The 17,049-nt window shown below is 39.4% G+C and overlaps 1 protein-coding gene across 1 annotated transcript in view; it reads right to left on the bottom strand.

Moving 5' to 3' along the window:
- Positions 1 to 5,565: 5,565 nt before the first annotated feature.
- Positions 5,566 to 17,049, bottom strand: part of LOC121336300 (von Willebrand factor D and EGF domain-containing protein-like) — a 165,807-nt gene continuing 154,323 nt past the window's right edge. The window contains 4 exon segments of the mRNA XM_041405320.1: positions 5,566 to 5,654; positions 5,657 to 5,694; positions 12,629 to 12,734; positions 13,846 to 13,941. Of these exon segments, the coding sequence (XP_041261254.1) occupies positions 5,566 to 5,654; positions 5,657 to 5,694; positions 12,629 to 12,734; positions 13,846 to 13,941 (329 nt within the window).

Genomic DNA, 17,049 nt, shown 5'->3' on the forward strand with positions numbered 1-17,049 from the left:
GGAGATCGTTGGCTTCTTGCCTGAAAGCATTTCAGGGCACTTATCCCATTTTCATCCAGCAGAAGTTGTCCATGAATATCATCCCATTTTAAATACACGAGCAAATTTGCTTTATCCCAAAGCAAGATAATAGATGATATGAAAAGCTTTATTTTATGATAGTATATACATTTAACAACCTGTTCTGAAGGGCATTTTATAGAAATCTCTATTACAAAGCACATAAAGAGGTTGATGTTATTTTATTATTCAGGACAGGAAGAAAGGTGTTTCTTGATATTTGATATGACAGGTTAACTTTGATATTAACATCATGTATCCAAATTTTTTTTCCCAGTTTGACTCTAAAATGCCCTTCTTTACTTTTGGATAGTGAGGTATCCAGGCACTATTTGTGACTAGTACATGGCACATTTATTTTCTATTAAAAGATTCCTGCAAGTGCCTGCTGGGATTTAGATAGGTTTAGTCAGAATAAAGATTTGAGGGGAAAAAAAAAGAAGTTTGTAATATCTGGAAGAGCGATATATGTTTATTGAGGCCAAATAAAAAATTATGTGCATGTCTGTGTCATATTACATATTTCCATGTGTGTATATATGCATTTATACTGAAATGTCTACTGGATTTTAGGTGTGCATACTTATACATAAAAGTTTATTTATATATATAAAAATATATGTACATATATTCACAAATAGTCTGACCAGCAGATGTGTACAGCTTGATACTGCTTGTATTTGACTTTCCCTTTCTAATCTCCTCTTATTTCCATTTACTTGTCAAATAATTTACAAAGAGGCAAGCTGCATTTTCAGAAAACTCCACAGGTGACTGACTTGTACATTGACCGATGCTGAATGCAGCTTGGATAACTTGAGCACCCTTGATTTGTGGTTTAATGTCTCTTAATGTATAAATGAACTAAGTAATAGTGATGTGAAGGTCACTAGCTGTAGCAAAGGATTGCCTTAATATGAGAAATAGTTTATTAAAGGCACTGTGTATTTTCAGGCTGTACTGAAATCAATAGCGTGTTTAATCTTTGGGAGGTGCTCACTGGGTTCATTCCTGGGGAATAGATGGCCAGTTACTGTTCCATTCACTGGTAATTTACAGAGTTAAAAATAACTTCTATAAGATTTACCTTTTTTTAATTATTGTTTTCTGCAGCGGGCTATAGTTCTCAGTACTTTTCTGCCTTAGAATAAATATTCAGGAGACAGACAAGTTCAGCACATTAATATTTAAACTATTATTGGGAAAATACACCATCACGATAGCTTGTAATGTAGTATTATGTACCATTTATATCTAACTAGATAACATTGTTTAGCTTAAATTAGTTCTGTTGGCTTAATTAATGCTATTACTTTAATCCATTTAGGAAGGAAAAAACAACAAGGAAAGCGTGATGGTATCAGTTTGGACAACAGATACAATATCAATTCCAACTTCCCCCAAAATTCCCTGTTGTACAAGTGATGCAGAGATTGTCTCAGCCTCTGTTGGAACTAATGCCAAAGTTTTTTTACTGCGCTTCCATCGGCGACGAGGTTTGTTTAGCTGTTTTGTTTGGGTCACCCCTTGCAGCCCTGAACAAATGTGCTCTAATGGCAGGTTTGAATGTAAAAGTCAGCACCAGCATTTGTCTTCATGTCTGCCATGGAACTTGCTAAATTATCTGGATCTCTCAGAGTCAATACAAATTAAAAATACGCACAAGGTTTCTGAGAGAGTGAGTGCTATTCTAGCAAGTTCATTAGCCTTCTGAGGAATGCTGTTGGCAGGCTTTGTTTAGCAGAAGTCCAAAACAAAGTAAACCAAAAATGTCACAAAATGAATTGCAAATCAATTGGCAATATAAACGTGAGAAATAGGGTGTAGATGAAGAATAATTTAGGGAAATGTATATTGTTCCTCCAGGAATCTTAACTGCACGAGTGAGAACAATGCTAAAGATTACAGCAGAGAACGGGGAATAACTTGATTAAACAAATATGGGCCATCCAGCTTTTCCAAATACACTGGCAAAACCAGACTCCAGGCACTATTTAGTTTGTGGGGGGGAAAAAAAGGGTTCTTCAGTGAGGACTTTTTATTTTTTTTCCCCAGTTCTCTGCTTCTATTCACATCAGACAATTTGATTGGACCTGTGACATTTTCAGTATTTCCACAGTAAATAATTCTTGCTCTGCAGATGCTTGGTGCAAAGAAAAGAAAAACAAAGGACAGGGAGGATGGAACTAGGTGATCTTTAAGGTCCCTTCCAAGCTGAACCATTCTGTGAGTCCATGATTCTATTTCCTTAGTGGTTTCAGGCTTGTACTCTGAAAAATAAATGCTCTAATGAATATTTTACTCTAATTTTATGAGAATAATTTGAAGACCAAAAATTAAGTTTAAAGGAGGAAATCAGTGTCCTAAACTGGATAAGAAACAATTACCTTGCATTCTTTTCCCCAGTTAAGTTCAGGTGAAGTCCCCTAGAGCATCCCTTGTCAGCTGCTGCTGAAGGGAGGGAAGAGGCTGCTCCTCTCCAATTTAATCCAGGTTTCTTTGAGAAATTTTACATGTCACTGCTACTGTATTGTTCCCATTATTCGAAGATTCACAACAGAAACAGAGCAAAGCCTGAGTTGTAACTCCCATAGCAAAATGCAGTAGTAAATCCAGCAGGGAGGAGAGAAGGTTGCAGGTGACACAGGCAAGGCTGATGTGCTCAGTGCCTCTTCTTCCCTCTTCACAGAAAGGTTAAATGTGACAAAAGGTTTGACATGAACAGAATTAGAAAGGCAACATGAATGCAAGAATAGGGAAGGAACTGAGTATTTAGATTCAGAAAAGTCTGATTTAAGGTCTGTTTACAAGGTTAAATGGCTGGGCAATAACTGGAATTTGCATTTATGGCACGCTGTCTGCTGAGTATTAACTCCCCATATGGAACATCTCAGCAAACAAGAGGGTCTTTGCATGAAGCAGCTTTTCCAGGTCAAGAGATCCTCAGAGTTACCCCAGCATATTTAAAGATGCAGTTTCTAAACCAGCAGTGATTTGCTTTGAGAACTCCCAAAGGGTATAAATAGTCCCAATAGGCACAGTGCATGTCTTTAGCTGAGGAAAAAAGAAGAAAAAAAAGCAAGGGAATGTCAGCCAAAGATTCAGACTAAGTTGTTGTCTGGGGAGATGCTAACATAAATTTTTAAACAATCAATTTATAAGCTCCTCAAGCTTAGTGAGGGAGGAAGTCACTCTGCCCACAAGAACAGATGTTTTTCACTTTAGGGAGACTTCTGATATGACTCAGACAGTCATAACAGTAACTGATTCATAATAAATCAGTAAGGAGCAAGGCCTGTTTGAGAAAAAATTATTCCTTGATAATGTTATCAATAGTCTGTAGGTCTTGATTTTTCTGCTATTCACCACTTTCCTTAAAGGCAATGAAGTGTCACATTCTTGAACAATGTCACACTCTGAGGCAGTGCAAGCAGGCTTAGAATTAAAAATCTTTTTGATAAATGAGTGAAACAGCTTGAAATCCATAAAACAAAATTAAGTAAAGAGGATAAAGCTGGTGCTTTCAGAGGAAAAATCAACTGCACCAATGCCAGATGGGAAAGGAAGTAAGTGCTTAGGTGTCAGGGCTGTGGGAAAGACAGGACTTGGGCAGGGCTGTGGCAGAAAAATGTAAATCTTTTTATTTAAATGTATTAATCAGAGACAGGAGGCATTGGGGAGGCAGCTGCTGGGGGCTGGACTCAGCACACCAGGAAGGACATGGGGAAACTGGAGTTTGGACAGAGAACAGGGTTTGCAACTTGATGGGTTTGGCTCAGGAATATGGGATAAAATCAGGCAGCAGAGACTTGAGTTTCTTTCAGACATGGAAATGCTGCCACTGAGACCTGAGGTAACTTTTCCCTGTGCTCACCAGAAGTATCAATTTTACTCACAGCAGACTTTATGGTCAGTGTTAGGAAAGTCAAAACTGTGCTCTAATAATGTAGTTAAACACTTGAACAATGACTGACAGGCTTGGAGAAGTTGATTAAAGCTTATTGTTCATTGCACCCAATCCAGTCTGATGAATGAACTTTTGGGACGCTTACCATCCCAAGGTTTTTACAGAAATGTGGGTATGTGTAAAGTTTACTATAATCCAGGCTAGTAAGTTAGCTTTTCATTTCCACATCTCTCATAGTTTTGACTTTTTGGAGGAGTAGCTCATTTGCTTTCATATAACATAAGCCATGTAATTTATATCAGGCACCATGAAATCCATAATTTTAATGACTAACTGAATTTAGCTTTCAGCAAGGCTCACAGATTGAAGGAAACCTGTTAAATCCCTTTAATTCAGAACATTTCCTTCTTCTCATCAGAGCAATACATGTCCATATCAGAGCAGCCAATCAGGATTTCTGCAGAATAAGCCCTGAAACTGAAGAGTGCTTCAAACAGTCTTAAAAACTGTGAGAGTTGTGAGATCATTCCTAGAGAGGCATATGTGTTTGTATGTGTCACTGGTCACTTGGCATTTTGGACATACATAATTTGCAAAGTCTTTTTCTACTTTCTTTTTCTGTCAGGACTGATTTATGGTGTAATAGTTTATTCATGTGGAAAAGGAAGCTAGATGTCTAAAATTATTATTATTTAATATTTTCTTCTAAGTGTGATAGACTTCCACTTCATTTGTGAAATGACAAATATCCTACTTTGCACATTCACAATCCTAGGATTAGGATTCTATCCTAAAGGATAGAATAACCCTTTAAAGCAGTCCTGGTAATCTTGGTCTGTTGGATCCAAAAGGTCAACTCTTGACCTAGCAAGGGAAGTCTCCTGAATGGAAGTACCTGCCAAGAGTAATTCCAGTTTATCTTGGAATATCTCTGCCTTCATTTAGACTTCTTCTGGTAATTATTTGAGAAAATGTGCACCTTACTCTCCTAGACTATGACCAACCTGTTAAATAGGTTTTTTTATGTATAGGAAATTACATCACTTACTCATCTTATCTGCATCAGATGATTTCAGTATTGATGTAGGAAATGTAGTTTATTAGGAGAATGTACTGTTAAAAAAATCTATACAGAAATTTAATTGTGATATTAAATTCTAATTATCATTAACAAAATTAAGTGACTTTCTCTTAATATGTTATGTATTTGAAATGAAAATACATTGATTTTTGCCCCTGGCCTTCCAGTACAGGTAAATGATGGGGCAGCCTCCTGTTTGGAGAGCTGGAGATTGGGCCAGCCAGGACATCTGACAGGAGTTGTGTTTTGGTATGGGAAATGACTGTGGCTGAAAAAACCCCACTGGTGTGATGGCCAGGTCAGGCCCAGCTGCCAGATGTGCAATAGCCTTGTAAACCATTCTGGTAGTCAGGCATGTCTGACTGAGGGTAAGGCATAAAGAAGGGGGGAAAAGTTATCTAGAACTTGATTATTGGCCTAGTTTGCAGCTGAGCAGCCTTTCAAATATTCTATAACCTTATTTACATCTTCCATAGGGTTAACAAGGCTTTATTCATTTACCTGTGAGCTATTTCAGTTACATCTGGTTATTTTTGTTGTTACCACAAGGATCAGTGTCTTTGGGCATTACCTTCTCACATGCTGACCCAGCACAGCCACTTCTTCATTTGGTCTGATGCACCTGCTCCCAAATTGACAGTTTTGCCACAAATGAGAGAAAAAATCCTTTAGAAATGCACTTATTCTAAGTCTCATAATCAGGATATGAATATTTGAAGATACTGAAATTTCAAGATGTCTTGTCATAGGCTTCTCACTCCTCTGTGTCTCTTATGTTTACAATTTTTAGTTTTTCCTTTTGTTCCCAATGATGGGGGAAAAGAAAAGACCGACAAAATAATGACCTTGGCTCAGCTGGAAATGGATCAGTACAAGCCCTAATTTTGAAAGCCAGGATGCATTCTGGACATTGATGGTTGGGCAAGATTTGTGCCAAAATTGATTTTCTTTTGTTCCAATTAAAATAAAAAAAACAGCTGTTAAAAGAGCTGACCTCTAGCTGAGATGAAAGAATATGTACTCCCAAAGGTGATTCTGTCACAATAAATAAATAAATAAATGGGAGAATTTGGTGAACTTCACACTTTACACCTCTGGAAATCAAAGAACATGTGATTTCATGGTCATAGAGAATTACTAATGATCTATTTCTCCCAAGGGGAAAAAAACCCAGAGAAATGTTTTATCTAGAGCACTACATTTATAAAGGCCCATCAATTTGGAGATATTCTGTTCATAAAAGAATCAGTGTTCTATTATTTCTTAAAAGAGAAAAAAGCAATTAGTCAAATTTCAGCTGGTTTTTCATCCTCATTAGCAATTTCCATTGTTATGACATTGTTTTGGCATGGAGGAAAAAGAACAGCCATTTCAGAGGGCACCAATTCAAGAAGAACACACATCACAGTATTTTAATTAGATCTCATGAGCTAAATCTTCTATAAATATTGCCAGAATACTGCATCCTAGTTTCAGGCAGTCAAACTAAATGCCTTAAACACTGGTCAGATGTGACTCAACAAATGGTTTCTTACATTTTCTTGTGTGGCAGAGGAGTACAGGAAGCTGCCAACCATGCCCCATGAAGACAGAGCTGAAAATAAAGTAGGCACATGTCTGTGACCAATCTCCTTCATGATGGAGCAGGATGTTCCATCAGATTTAAAGGAATTTGCTGTATTCCTGTGAGCTTTTTTCTTTTTCCTACAGGAGATCAGCTTAAAAAAATTAAAGGGCTGAAGGATTAAATTCCACAATTTCAGTTTGTTGTACTTAGGTTCTGATTCTGCCTCAGATTTAAGTTTGTGCAAAGTCTTTGTGTTGAGATCTGAAGTCGCAGACACAGACCAGGGCAAACTTTTTTAGGAAACACATTGTAGGATCCTAAGGCATCCAAAAGTGATTCTCAGCGTTATAATAATTGTAATAGTGACCTTGGCATCATGGAATGACTTGGAATTTGTATTGGGTTAGTTCTGTCAGGTTATTATGCCAGTGTGGAGGCTGAGGTTTTGACAGAGAGAGGAATGTTAAAATCTAAATATCTCTAACAAACTTCACAGCCATGGGGCAGAGAAGCAAAGAACCAGGCTTGCTGCCACTCTACACATCTTAAAGAGGAGAGACTGTAACCAGCTTGGCAAAAGAGTGTTTTTATGATCAGGTAGTGAGAGCTCATGCTGTGTCAAAAGCACTGCCTCAGAGCACGTCCAGAATAAGAACACACACAGACCTGCATGTGCTGGTGCCCTTCAGGTGCTCCTTTGGGAAAAGCCAGCTGTGCCAGTGGCTGTGTGCTGCAGGACTCCACTGACCTCGTAGACTTGCTTCCCTGGTCTAAGAGCTTGTTGATGTATCCCTACCACTTTGAAAAGGCAAAAGTGCTGTTTCCTTGAAACAAATTTTAAGGAGGAAACTTGGTTTTGTTGGGTGTCTGTTGCAAAAATCTCCTTAAGATAGAGGATAGTGAACTGCAAAGCTCAGAAGTTCTGCTTTTTCTGAAAGGGCAGGGGGCAAGTTTGAATTCTGGGTGTGGAGGGGGCAGAGGAGGAATGAAATCACACTCAGGCTAGAACAGGGAGCTTATCATCTCTGGAGTGCTACTCCAGCTCCTCCAGGAACCTTGAAAAGACAGACTTACAAATGGAAAATTCTTAGAGTTTGGCTCACAGAGACAGAACCATTTCCCAACAGGGAGTGCATTGTCAGCAGAAAAGGCTCCTTGTGCCCAAGCAAGTTTTGTTCCACTGTATGGCAGGCAGGAAGAGAGAGACCTGTGTGTGTTAATATTATTAGAGGAAGAATTGTGTATATTTCTGTTATTTGTTTGATATGAATGGAGAAAAATGGAAACTGATTTTCCTTTCATCTTGGTAGCAGATGAAATAGGAACAGGTAATGCAAAGAGAAGTGGATTTTCTGCAGATCCCTATAGCATCTGAGGGTGTTCTGGTACTCATGGGCATTAGATGAGGTACTAGAATTTTGTTTTCTCTGTGGTTTCCTTGATTCTCAGTATGTGAAAATAAATTTTAAAAAGTGAAAATATTTCCTCCTTTTTTCATCCTTTTCTTCCTATCTCTCCCTGTTCACCCCCAGCTTCTTTCTGTAGTGCTCAGAAAAACAAGAGCTCAGTTAGGAGAAAAGTTCAAAACATTTTGGAGGAAAATTGGAATTGACATCACAGAGGATAATAACAGAGCTGAAGTTCAAATGAATATGTCATAAATGTATTTACAAGGGATGCTAAGCCACTAAACACTAAAAATGACACCAGCTATGTATGCATTATCCTGTACACATTCAGCAAAGTCATTTAACAGGCTAAGCTTATGTTAAAATTATAATCAATAAATGCCAATTACAGAAAGAGTTTTATCCCTGCATGTTAAAAGAATAGAGCTATAATTTGCATGCAAATGACATTCTTTTCAAAATTATTTGCTTTTTTAAGGTTTGGAAGGGTTACAGAGGAAAGCTTGAGGAAATCCTGCCCAGGATGTTGTTCAAGGCAGAGAGAGAGAATGGGAAGAATATTGAGGAAATTATAAGGCCATAAGCTTGACACTTATAATATGCAAATAAAGAGAAGTTATTCTGAAGGGCAATGAGGAGCCAGTATGGGTTCAATAATATTAGAACAGAAGAGAGCAGCATGAATTTTAATGACGAACATCCTTCACAACTATAACCTTCTTATACTTTATAATTAATTGTTAGAATTATACCTTGATCCTGCATTCAGAGCCTCAGACAACAGACCTGTACCCCTGGCCAGAAGCCTTCTGACTTTACTGAGCTGTGTTTTGGGTGTATCTGTCAGAGTGATCAGGTTCTGCTGCCAGATGTTCATTTTTTTGGCCCAGTGTTTCTTTCTGAGCCCAAGAAAAAGAGAGATGTGAGTTACCAGCACAGGAGGCAAGGGGAACCCTCAGGCATGGATCTTTAAACTGGCATCTAATATGGAATAGGAATGAAATCACTGATGGGAAAACACGGTGACCCTGGCATACTGTTTCTTTCTTTTCAGAAAGGCAAGTTTTTTGGATACTTTTGCAGCCATGGGAGCAAAACACAGAGTCAGACAGAAAAGCTTCTAATGGAAGAGCCCTCCTCTATAAAGCTGCTCTTTTCTATAGTTGAGACACGTTGAAATATTTCAAATTACTTTTTTTAACCTGTTTTTCCAAAAGGTTATTTCCCTACATTTGCAGTACAGTCTGAAAATTGACCATTATTCCTTAAACTATGCCCCTCAAAGTCACAGATATTTATCAAGGATAACGTGTGTATTCCCCCATACACCTTATTTGTTGGGACAAATGACCTATTTTATCGATTCTCTTTCAGAAGCCATTCTGTTCAGTTACAGATGAGTGGGGAAGAAAACTACTCTTTTGACTGACCTCTTTATTTACAGTCTGATAAAGGAGGACTATTGTGCTTTATCCATTATCAATGTCTACTGAAAGTCTCTTTTGCTCTTGCCAAGTTCTCTAGTTGCAGCCAGGGACCTGTGAAACTGTAAATAACCCTTCCTGCACAGATGTCTCTGGAATGTCATTGTGAGTTTGACTGATTTTAGCATTAAGAAATCATAATTCACTTCATGATATGGACATGCAATTTCATTGTGCATCGTTACAAAAGAGGCAGAGTTTTTGCCTGTGTGATTGCATCTCCAAAATGTAGCCGAGCTGCTCCAAATTAGTTAAAAGCTCCTTGTTACCTCTGATATTACAGCCCGTTCTAGCTCTCTGAGGCATTTTCAAAATATTTTAGACACAAAGTTATTCTGCCTTAGACATTGCCAATCTTCATTGCAGTAGAATGGAAAATCTGCTCTAGGATACTGTCAGTGGGTTTGTCTGCTGAAAGTTGAAGCCTTTTGGGTTATCACTTGTGGTAGAGATCTGTGTCTTTGTTCCTGGTGAAAGGTGATAAGAAAACCTGAGACATCAGTATCTGAGGTTGTAAACAGTTAAATTTTTAGAGACATAAAAGTAGAGAATGTTTTGTATTTTTTTGTTTTAGTAGAAGGCTGAAGAAAGAAAGTGTTTAGAGAGGAATTATTGTGGCAGCTGCTGCCTCCGAACATCTTGAATGGTCCATGTGGGCTCAGGCCTTTGTGAGTTAGAAACTGAACAGATGGAGGTGCTCTGGGACTCTTATTAAAGATAAATCAAAAAGTAGATGTCCAAGATGATTTCTTAGTATTTGTTCATTGCCCATTTCATTGGTTTAAGGACCTACTCTGGCTATCTCAGTACAAAGTACTGCAACAACCTGTTCCCTCTGGGAAATGTCCAGAAGATGGTAGTGGAAGTCTCTGTGTATCCTGTGGTTTAGTCACCCTCCTCAATGTGTCAGGAAGTCAGGCAGGAAAAAATGAGGTTTGGGGTGTAGATGAAACCTGTGTCTGCATTTCCATCACCACCATCCTGATAAGGACAGTTGAGTGAAGTCACAGGCTGAAAACAAAGAATGAAGCTGGGATTATCTAATTATCTCCTGCCCTTGAAAAAGCCCCTGATAAAAAATCCTGCCCTAATGGATTCTGGATTACAGAGTGGTTGTTGAAAACATCTATTCTCTGAATTGTTACTTGTAGAATGAGATGAAATATTTGCATTATGAAGTGGAAATGATTGAGATTAACAAAATGGAATCAATTGAGATGAATAATTTGAAAACATAGAGATAGTACATATTATGAAGCAAAATATTCAATATCATGTAAAACCCTGTAGTTTTGATTTAATTTAATGTTATAGAATAAACAAATATAAATATGATATAATATTTTCATATAATGTAGCAGCTGCTACTTTATCATCTTACAATGTGAATATTTTGCTCCGTTGTTGAGTTTAATAGCCAAAGTCTGTGGTTAAAATGGTGCAAATCTAGGTTGAATTCAGCCTTGCTGATGTTACAGTGGAATTTGGGAATGCACATCCAAGCAAGACCTGGGTGCTGTGCTCAGGGAAACCTCAGGAGCTTAAATGTGACAAAGCAGTTTTGCACAGGGGAGTGGAGTGATGAACCAAAGAGCTCCTTGCCAGAAGCTGACGGGGTCTGGCAGAGCCTGTGGGTTTGGCCCAGTGTCCCTGTGCTGCTGGGAGATGGGACAGAGGCCAAAGCAGTAAAAGAGCAACAAAAGCAGTGACCAGAGGTTGGTTTCAGCCCTCTGTGCTGCTGCAGCCTCTGCCAGAGCTCAGGAGAAGGTGAGCAAGGGAGGCAATCAGGAGCCTTCTCATGTTTAGACAGATAAATACATTTGTTCCATTGAGTCCAGGGTTTGAGGGAATAGCCTCCCACTAAAACATGAAACATGACTTACTTTCAGGGTTACACTTCATACTAACATCTGTGAGGATGAAGACTTTCCTGTTCCTCTGCTTCGCCCCTGCCTCACTGAGAATACCCTGGAGCAGCATTGTAAGACCTCACCATCTGCTCTCTGACAATAGTCTACTCTCCTTCTCTTTAAAAAAGCACAAATTTGGGGTTGCTGTGGGACCTGGGAGTTTCAGCCAGACCCTTTTGGACAAAAAAAAAAGAAGAAAAAAAAAAGATTTAACCTCCCACTATGGGAAGAAATAGTAAAATCAGAATGACTAGCAGATGAAGGGATTTGGAGCAAAGTTTCAAAGGTTAGATAAATCTATAAAAAACTACCTGGCTTGTGTGCCTGCATAGGACAGCAGAAATTGTTAATGCTAGTCCTACTTGCCTTTCACAGGAACAAGCACGATTTGTTTATTTATTTTATAAACTGAGTCAAGAGTATGCCATCAATAACTTTAAACATTCCCATGTTTGAACTAGAAGACAGCTGGCACAAAGAAACAATTACACAGCCATTGGGAGTTAGCTGACAGAAGATTTCCATAAGTAATTATGCTCTGTGAGTGTGAGGGAAAGGAAGATAAAGGAGATAATGCCCTTTACAGGGGATAATGCCTTGATATTTTCCTCATACCCTTCTACTGTAAAGCTAATGGCAGCCACAAGCTGAAGTGACCCTGGATGTAATTGGCAATAACAGATCTCTTCCCATTCCAGCTCTCCCAACCCCCCCAAATGCAAATACTAACAGCCACCTTGGTCAGTCTGAACAAGTAGAATTTACAGGGTCAGGCTCTGAGGTTAGCAGACACACAGAATTTCTGTGCTTAATGCCACTTGGGTATAGAGAATGGGTACTCCATTTCCTTTTCTCCTTGACCTCTCCTTTTTACCTTGTATTTCAAATTATTTAATTTAAAAAGTACTTATTTTGTCTGACAGGTTGATGTCAGCATCCGTGTGAGAAAAAAGATGAGTCAGGCCTCTTATATTGAGTCTAGAAATGTCTTTGAAAGTACCAGTTTCACTGGCAGCTTAGGACAGTTCTGACAAATAAGAGGTGCTAATCATGTTATGGTTGACTTTTACACGTAATAGAATCATGGAATCTTTTAGGCTGGAAAAGACCTTTAAGATGATTGAGTTCAGGCATAAACCTGACAGAATACACACAGAGGAGAAAATGCAATGTGTAAAAACCTGAGGCGTTACAAAACTGCAGGAATCAGGAGCACTCACGGGTCTGGCAGAACGTTCCCACCCATCCTCTGGAGCACTGGCAGACGTTGGGACCCACACACTCCCCTCCATGGAGACACCTCTGCAGGCAAACAGCTGGACAGGGACAGGAAAGCAGTGAGAGGATGGATGTGGTGTACCTGTGTGCTCAACAGCTGGCTGAGAGGTGACCTTAGGCTTTACTCCATGTGGCCAACTTCCAAAGGAATGGGTGTGTTCTGTTCATCCCATCATCAGTATGATGATCAGCATTCTTTGATATTTTCTTCTTAAGAAATTTATCTCTGATAACTGTCTGCTGGGAGACTTGGTATTTCTAATGCTTAGCTCATCATCAGCTAAGAATAATCTCTCTATGATACATTCATGTGCTACATATTCTATGTAAAAAACAAATATTTTCATAGAAAAGTTTGATATGTTTATTATAGATATTTTTTGTTCAGAGATCCTGAAAGAGTGAATGTATGATCTGTGTATATGTATGAGACCCTTCCTTCCTTCAGCAGTTCTGAATAAATTATTAATATTATAAATTCAAGCCACTGGTTCTGAAATCATATTTACTAGCAGGACCTAAAGGGTAAAAAGCCAATATTTTAATCTGGTTTACATACAGTATGTCATCTTGATTATAAATTTATTCAGTTTATCTGTCAACTTCATGGTAATGAATAGCCATGTATGGAAAAATATTCCTTGAAAATATTTTAGGGTGAGAGTTTTTTTTTTTTAATTACATTTTTATGTAACTGTAGTCAGAGTTACAGAGTAAGAACACGTCATTCTCCAAATTATGCACCGATGACCTTGAGAGTACACCAGTTTGGAAAGCTTTATAGCAGGCTTTAGATAGTTCTGTACTTTGAAATACATGACATTTCTCTGCAGAATATAACAAAATATGTGAAGCTATTAAAACATAAAATCAATGCTTCAAGTTTAATACTGTAAAAATGAATTTCCATAACAAGATGTATAACAGAGCTGCATGAAGCAGAACCAGGGTTCCCCCACACAGCTTTTTCTCCTCTGCAGGCATCAAGTGTTTACAGGATTTTGTAGCACCTGTACTTAAAACTGTTATTTCTTCAAACTGCTGAAGTGGCAAAACACTATTCTATGCTGGTTTTTAGTATTAAAAGATTGCAGATTGCTGTTGCCTGCGCTAATGAATATAAACTTGGATGGGAGCGGAGGTGCTTACGTTTGCTGCAGTGCTTTCCCCTCCAGCCAGACGGGCAGTCACAGACATTGGGGCGGACACATCTCCCCCCGTTCATGCACCTGGGCTCACAGACACCTGCAGGAACACAACAAAGGAAGAATGTGGGGGCTGCGAAGTGAGGGAAGACTTTAGTGCAGGATGACTTACTTCCTTGCAGAGGTTAGTTGGCTTGTAATTAAAAACCAGAAAAGCGGTTTGGAATTGAGAGTCTGAAACGCAGAGGCTTGATAGGTCCCAGAAATCCTTATGGGAAATGCTGTGTCATGTGGAAACTTTTTGGCTGAAGCTCTGGTAAGAGCTGCCTCACCTGAGCAGAGAGGCTGATTACAAAGATTCTCAGAAAAGCAAGAGGACAGGCCAAAGATTGGTAGAGCTTTCACTTCCATGTGGGAAGACTCCTCCTTCATGTTCTTAGATGTCCATTTGGGTGAGAAAGGCCTTGATGAGGATGGATTGTTTTCACACAGTTTTGGGTGTGATTTTGCATTCAACCAAGCATAAATCCTAAATATCTATTCTTCCATTGGCCTTTTGAACCTTCACTTGTTAAAATACTTACCTTTTTACTTTATTCTTTTGTACAAATAAGATGTGAGAGCTGAGTTGTTCTTTCAAACACAAGAAGCCAGATGCATTTTTTGTTGACTTCATGAAAAAATTGACTAGCTAGTTCTTGTGTCTTTGATTAAGCTGTACTTATCAGTGTTGTTTTAGAATACCTAGCATTAAAATCTCACATTTCTGGGAGGTCACACATCTGCAATCCCAACTTGCTTTGATGTAGGGAGATGCCATAGGCAGGTACCAAAATTCCTCCCATCCTGTCTCTCCCTGCCTATTAAGGTAAGTGCAGAAAGCACCCATCAGAGGCTGGGTAATTCAGAAACATGGCAGTGCCAGTATGGCGAGAGTGGGAATGATTTGCATTTTACATGGAAGGAGGCATGGGATAATTGGGTGGAGTACAAAAAGCCGTGTAACACAGCGAGTGGCTGCACTGGGCTAGAAGAGCCAAGGCAGGAGGAGCTTGGCAGTGAAGGTGTGAGAACCCATTTGTGCCCAAAGGCTCCTGCCGTGTCCAAAGCTTTGTACGCACAGTGGAGCTGGCAGTGACCCCTTCCCACCCGTGGAAACGGGTGTTGTTCCTCCCTGCCTGCAGGGATGGGTGGCCGTGGGACACCCAGCTCCTCTCAGCAGAGCAGGGGACTTGAGGGGCTGGCAGCTAAAACACAGCAGTGCCTCCATCAGCCCCGAGGCTGTGCTGCCTTTTTGCACATCAGTGAGTGTTAGTGCTGCAGCAATCCTGACTGTGGAGCTGTCACTGCACACCGGGCTCCGAATGACCACAGTCTCCCCTCAGACCTCTGCTGTAGGAGGTGAAATCCTGACCGAGCCTCAAAATAGGGATGATTACTAAAAGACGGCATGCAAAAATGCAGCAACTTTTATTTGATGGGAGAATAACCTTTTGTTCCTCTCCCGGGGATGATCAGGCATTTTTAAGAAAATAGATTTAGGTTGCCTAATTATTCCTGTGATGTAGTGAAATATTGCTTTTGTAGCACTTTGTGTGCTGGTCTCTCCCTTCAGCCCAGATGCTGCAGCACTGGCAGCATTTGGAGCTGTATTGCTGCTCTTGCTTGGCTGCTACATTTGCATTTCATTCTGTGCCAAGCCTCCTGGATCCCTCAGCATCCTGACCTGCCCTTAGGCAGGGCAGGCACATCTGTGATTATAGGGGCTGCTTGGACCCCAGCCCTCAAACTGTCATCCTCCATTTCCTTCTTTCTCCACCTCTCCTGATCCATGCTGGAATCTTGGCCTCTGCTTACTCAGGCTAACAGGGATCTACAGTTCTTGCTGAGCTGTTAAAAAATGCTGCAACCACTGGTTCAAACCTACATGAGTTCAAAGGGTCATGGCCTCCATAACTCTGAAATAATTTAATCTCTTATTTTCCCTCTTCTTTTTTCTCTCCCCTTTGATCTCACACCTCCAATAAGAGATTTTTGATCCACAATCTTGGATCAATTCAAATTTCAATTATACAACAGCTTAGACATTCAGAATTTAGAAAAGATGAGCCCAAACCATAAAGTTTGGTTCTAGATTTAAAATCACTTGGTGCTTTTTGATATTCATGGACCATGATCTCCCCAGCACTAACCTGCTCTCCTAAAATCAGTTGAAAACATACAGATTTTGTTTTGAAATAGTCTGAAACTTGGACAATATCTTCCCACCACCTCTTAGAAAGAGAAGTCAAGAAAAGGTATTGAGGACAGCAGCACTTGTTCAGATGGATATTTCACCTTTTTTTCTTTCTTTTATTGCTTACAGTTTCTGTATATTTTTAACCTTACACATTTTAACCTTACACATTTTTAACCTTAATCACATTCCTATTGTTTTGGGTTTGTTTTTTTTTTTTTTGTACTGACAGCAGACCCAGCTGCAGAGAGTCAAATTTTTAATTCAGCAATGGTTTCAACAACAGGTGAGGTCCAGTCTTGATTTGAATAAAACACATAAGTTCAAACTGACTTTCAACTTTTCGTTTCTACCTCTTTTTTTGTTCAGTTGCCTTACAAATGACCGAGTAGCTATGAAAATATAGCATGAACTGCCTGTATTACTTATGGCATCTCTGACTCCAGTGATAAATCCAAAGGAGTTCAATTCAAAGTGAACTAAGGGTTCAGGTCAGTACCAAACCTGTTCTGAACTGGAGCAGCACTTCTGCCTCCCTGCCCTCTGGGGAAGAAATTCGCTTTTTGCCAAGGAATTCACAAGCACCTTTAGGTAAATGTATGCAGTGTTATCTCTCCCCTTTTCCTTCCTGACATCTCCACCTTGTCCTCCCTTTCTTTAACTTTCTTAAATACAACTCCATCTCAATACCCATCAGGCAGACTTCAACATTTGTTAATGATAACTAGTTTGGATCCTTTCTGGTCCCACTCCTTGGCCTCTGTGGAGGAGTTCCAATTTCAAAATAGCAAACAAAAATGCTAGAGCGTCTCACAGGAAAACTAAATAAATTATCAGACACTAGGAGAGCAAATCAAATTATTGCAATCCTCCCAGGTACTAGCATGACTTTGAAAAGACTCACTTATATTTTTTTTGCCCTCCTCTTAAGAAAGCCCTGGCACCTTGACCCAGAGACAGCAGGGGTTTAAG

Source organism: Onychostruthus taczanowskii, unplaced genomic scaffold, assembly GCF_017590055.1.
Source record: "Onychostruthus taczanowskii isolate IOZ18803 unplaced genomic scaffold, ASM1759005v1 scaffold10, whole genome shotgun sequence".
Taxonomy (NCBI): Eukaryota; Metazoa; Chordata; class Aves; order Passeriformes; family Passeridae; genus Onychostruthus; species Onychostruthus taczanowskii.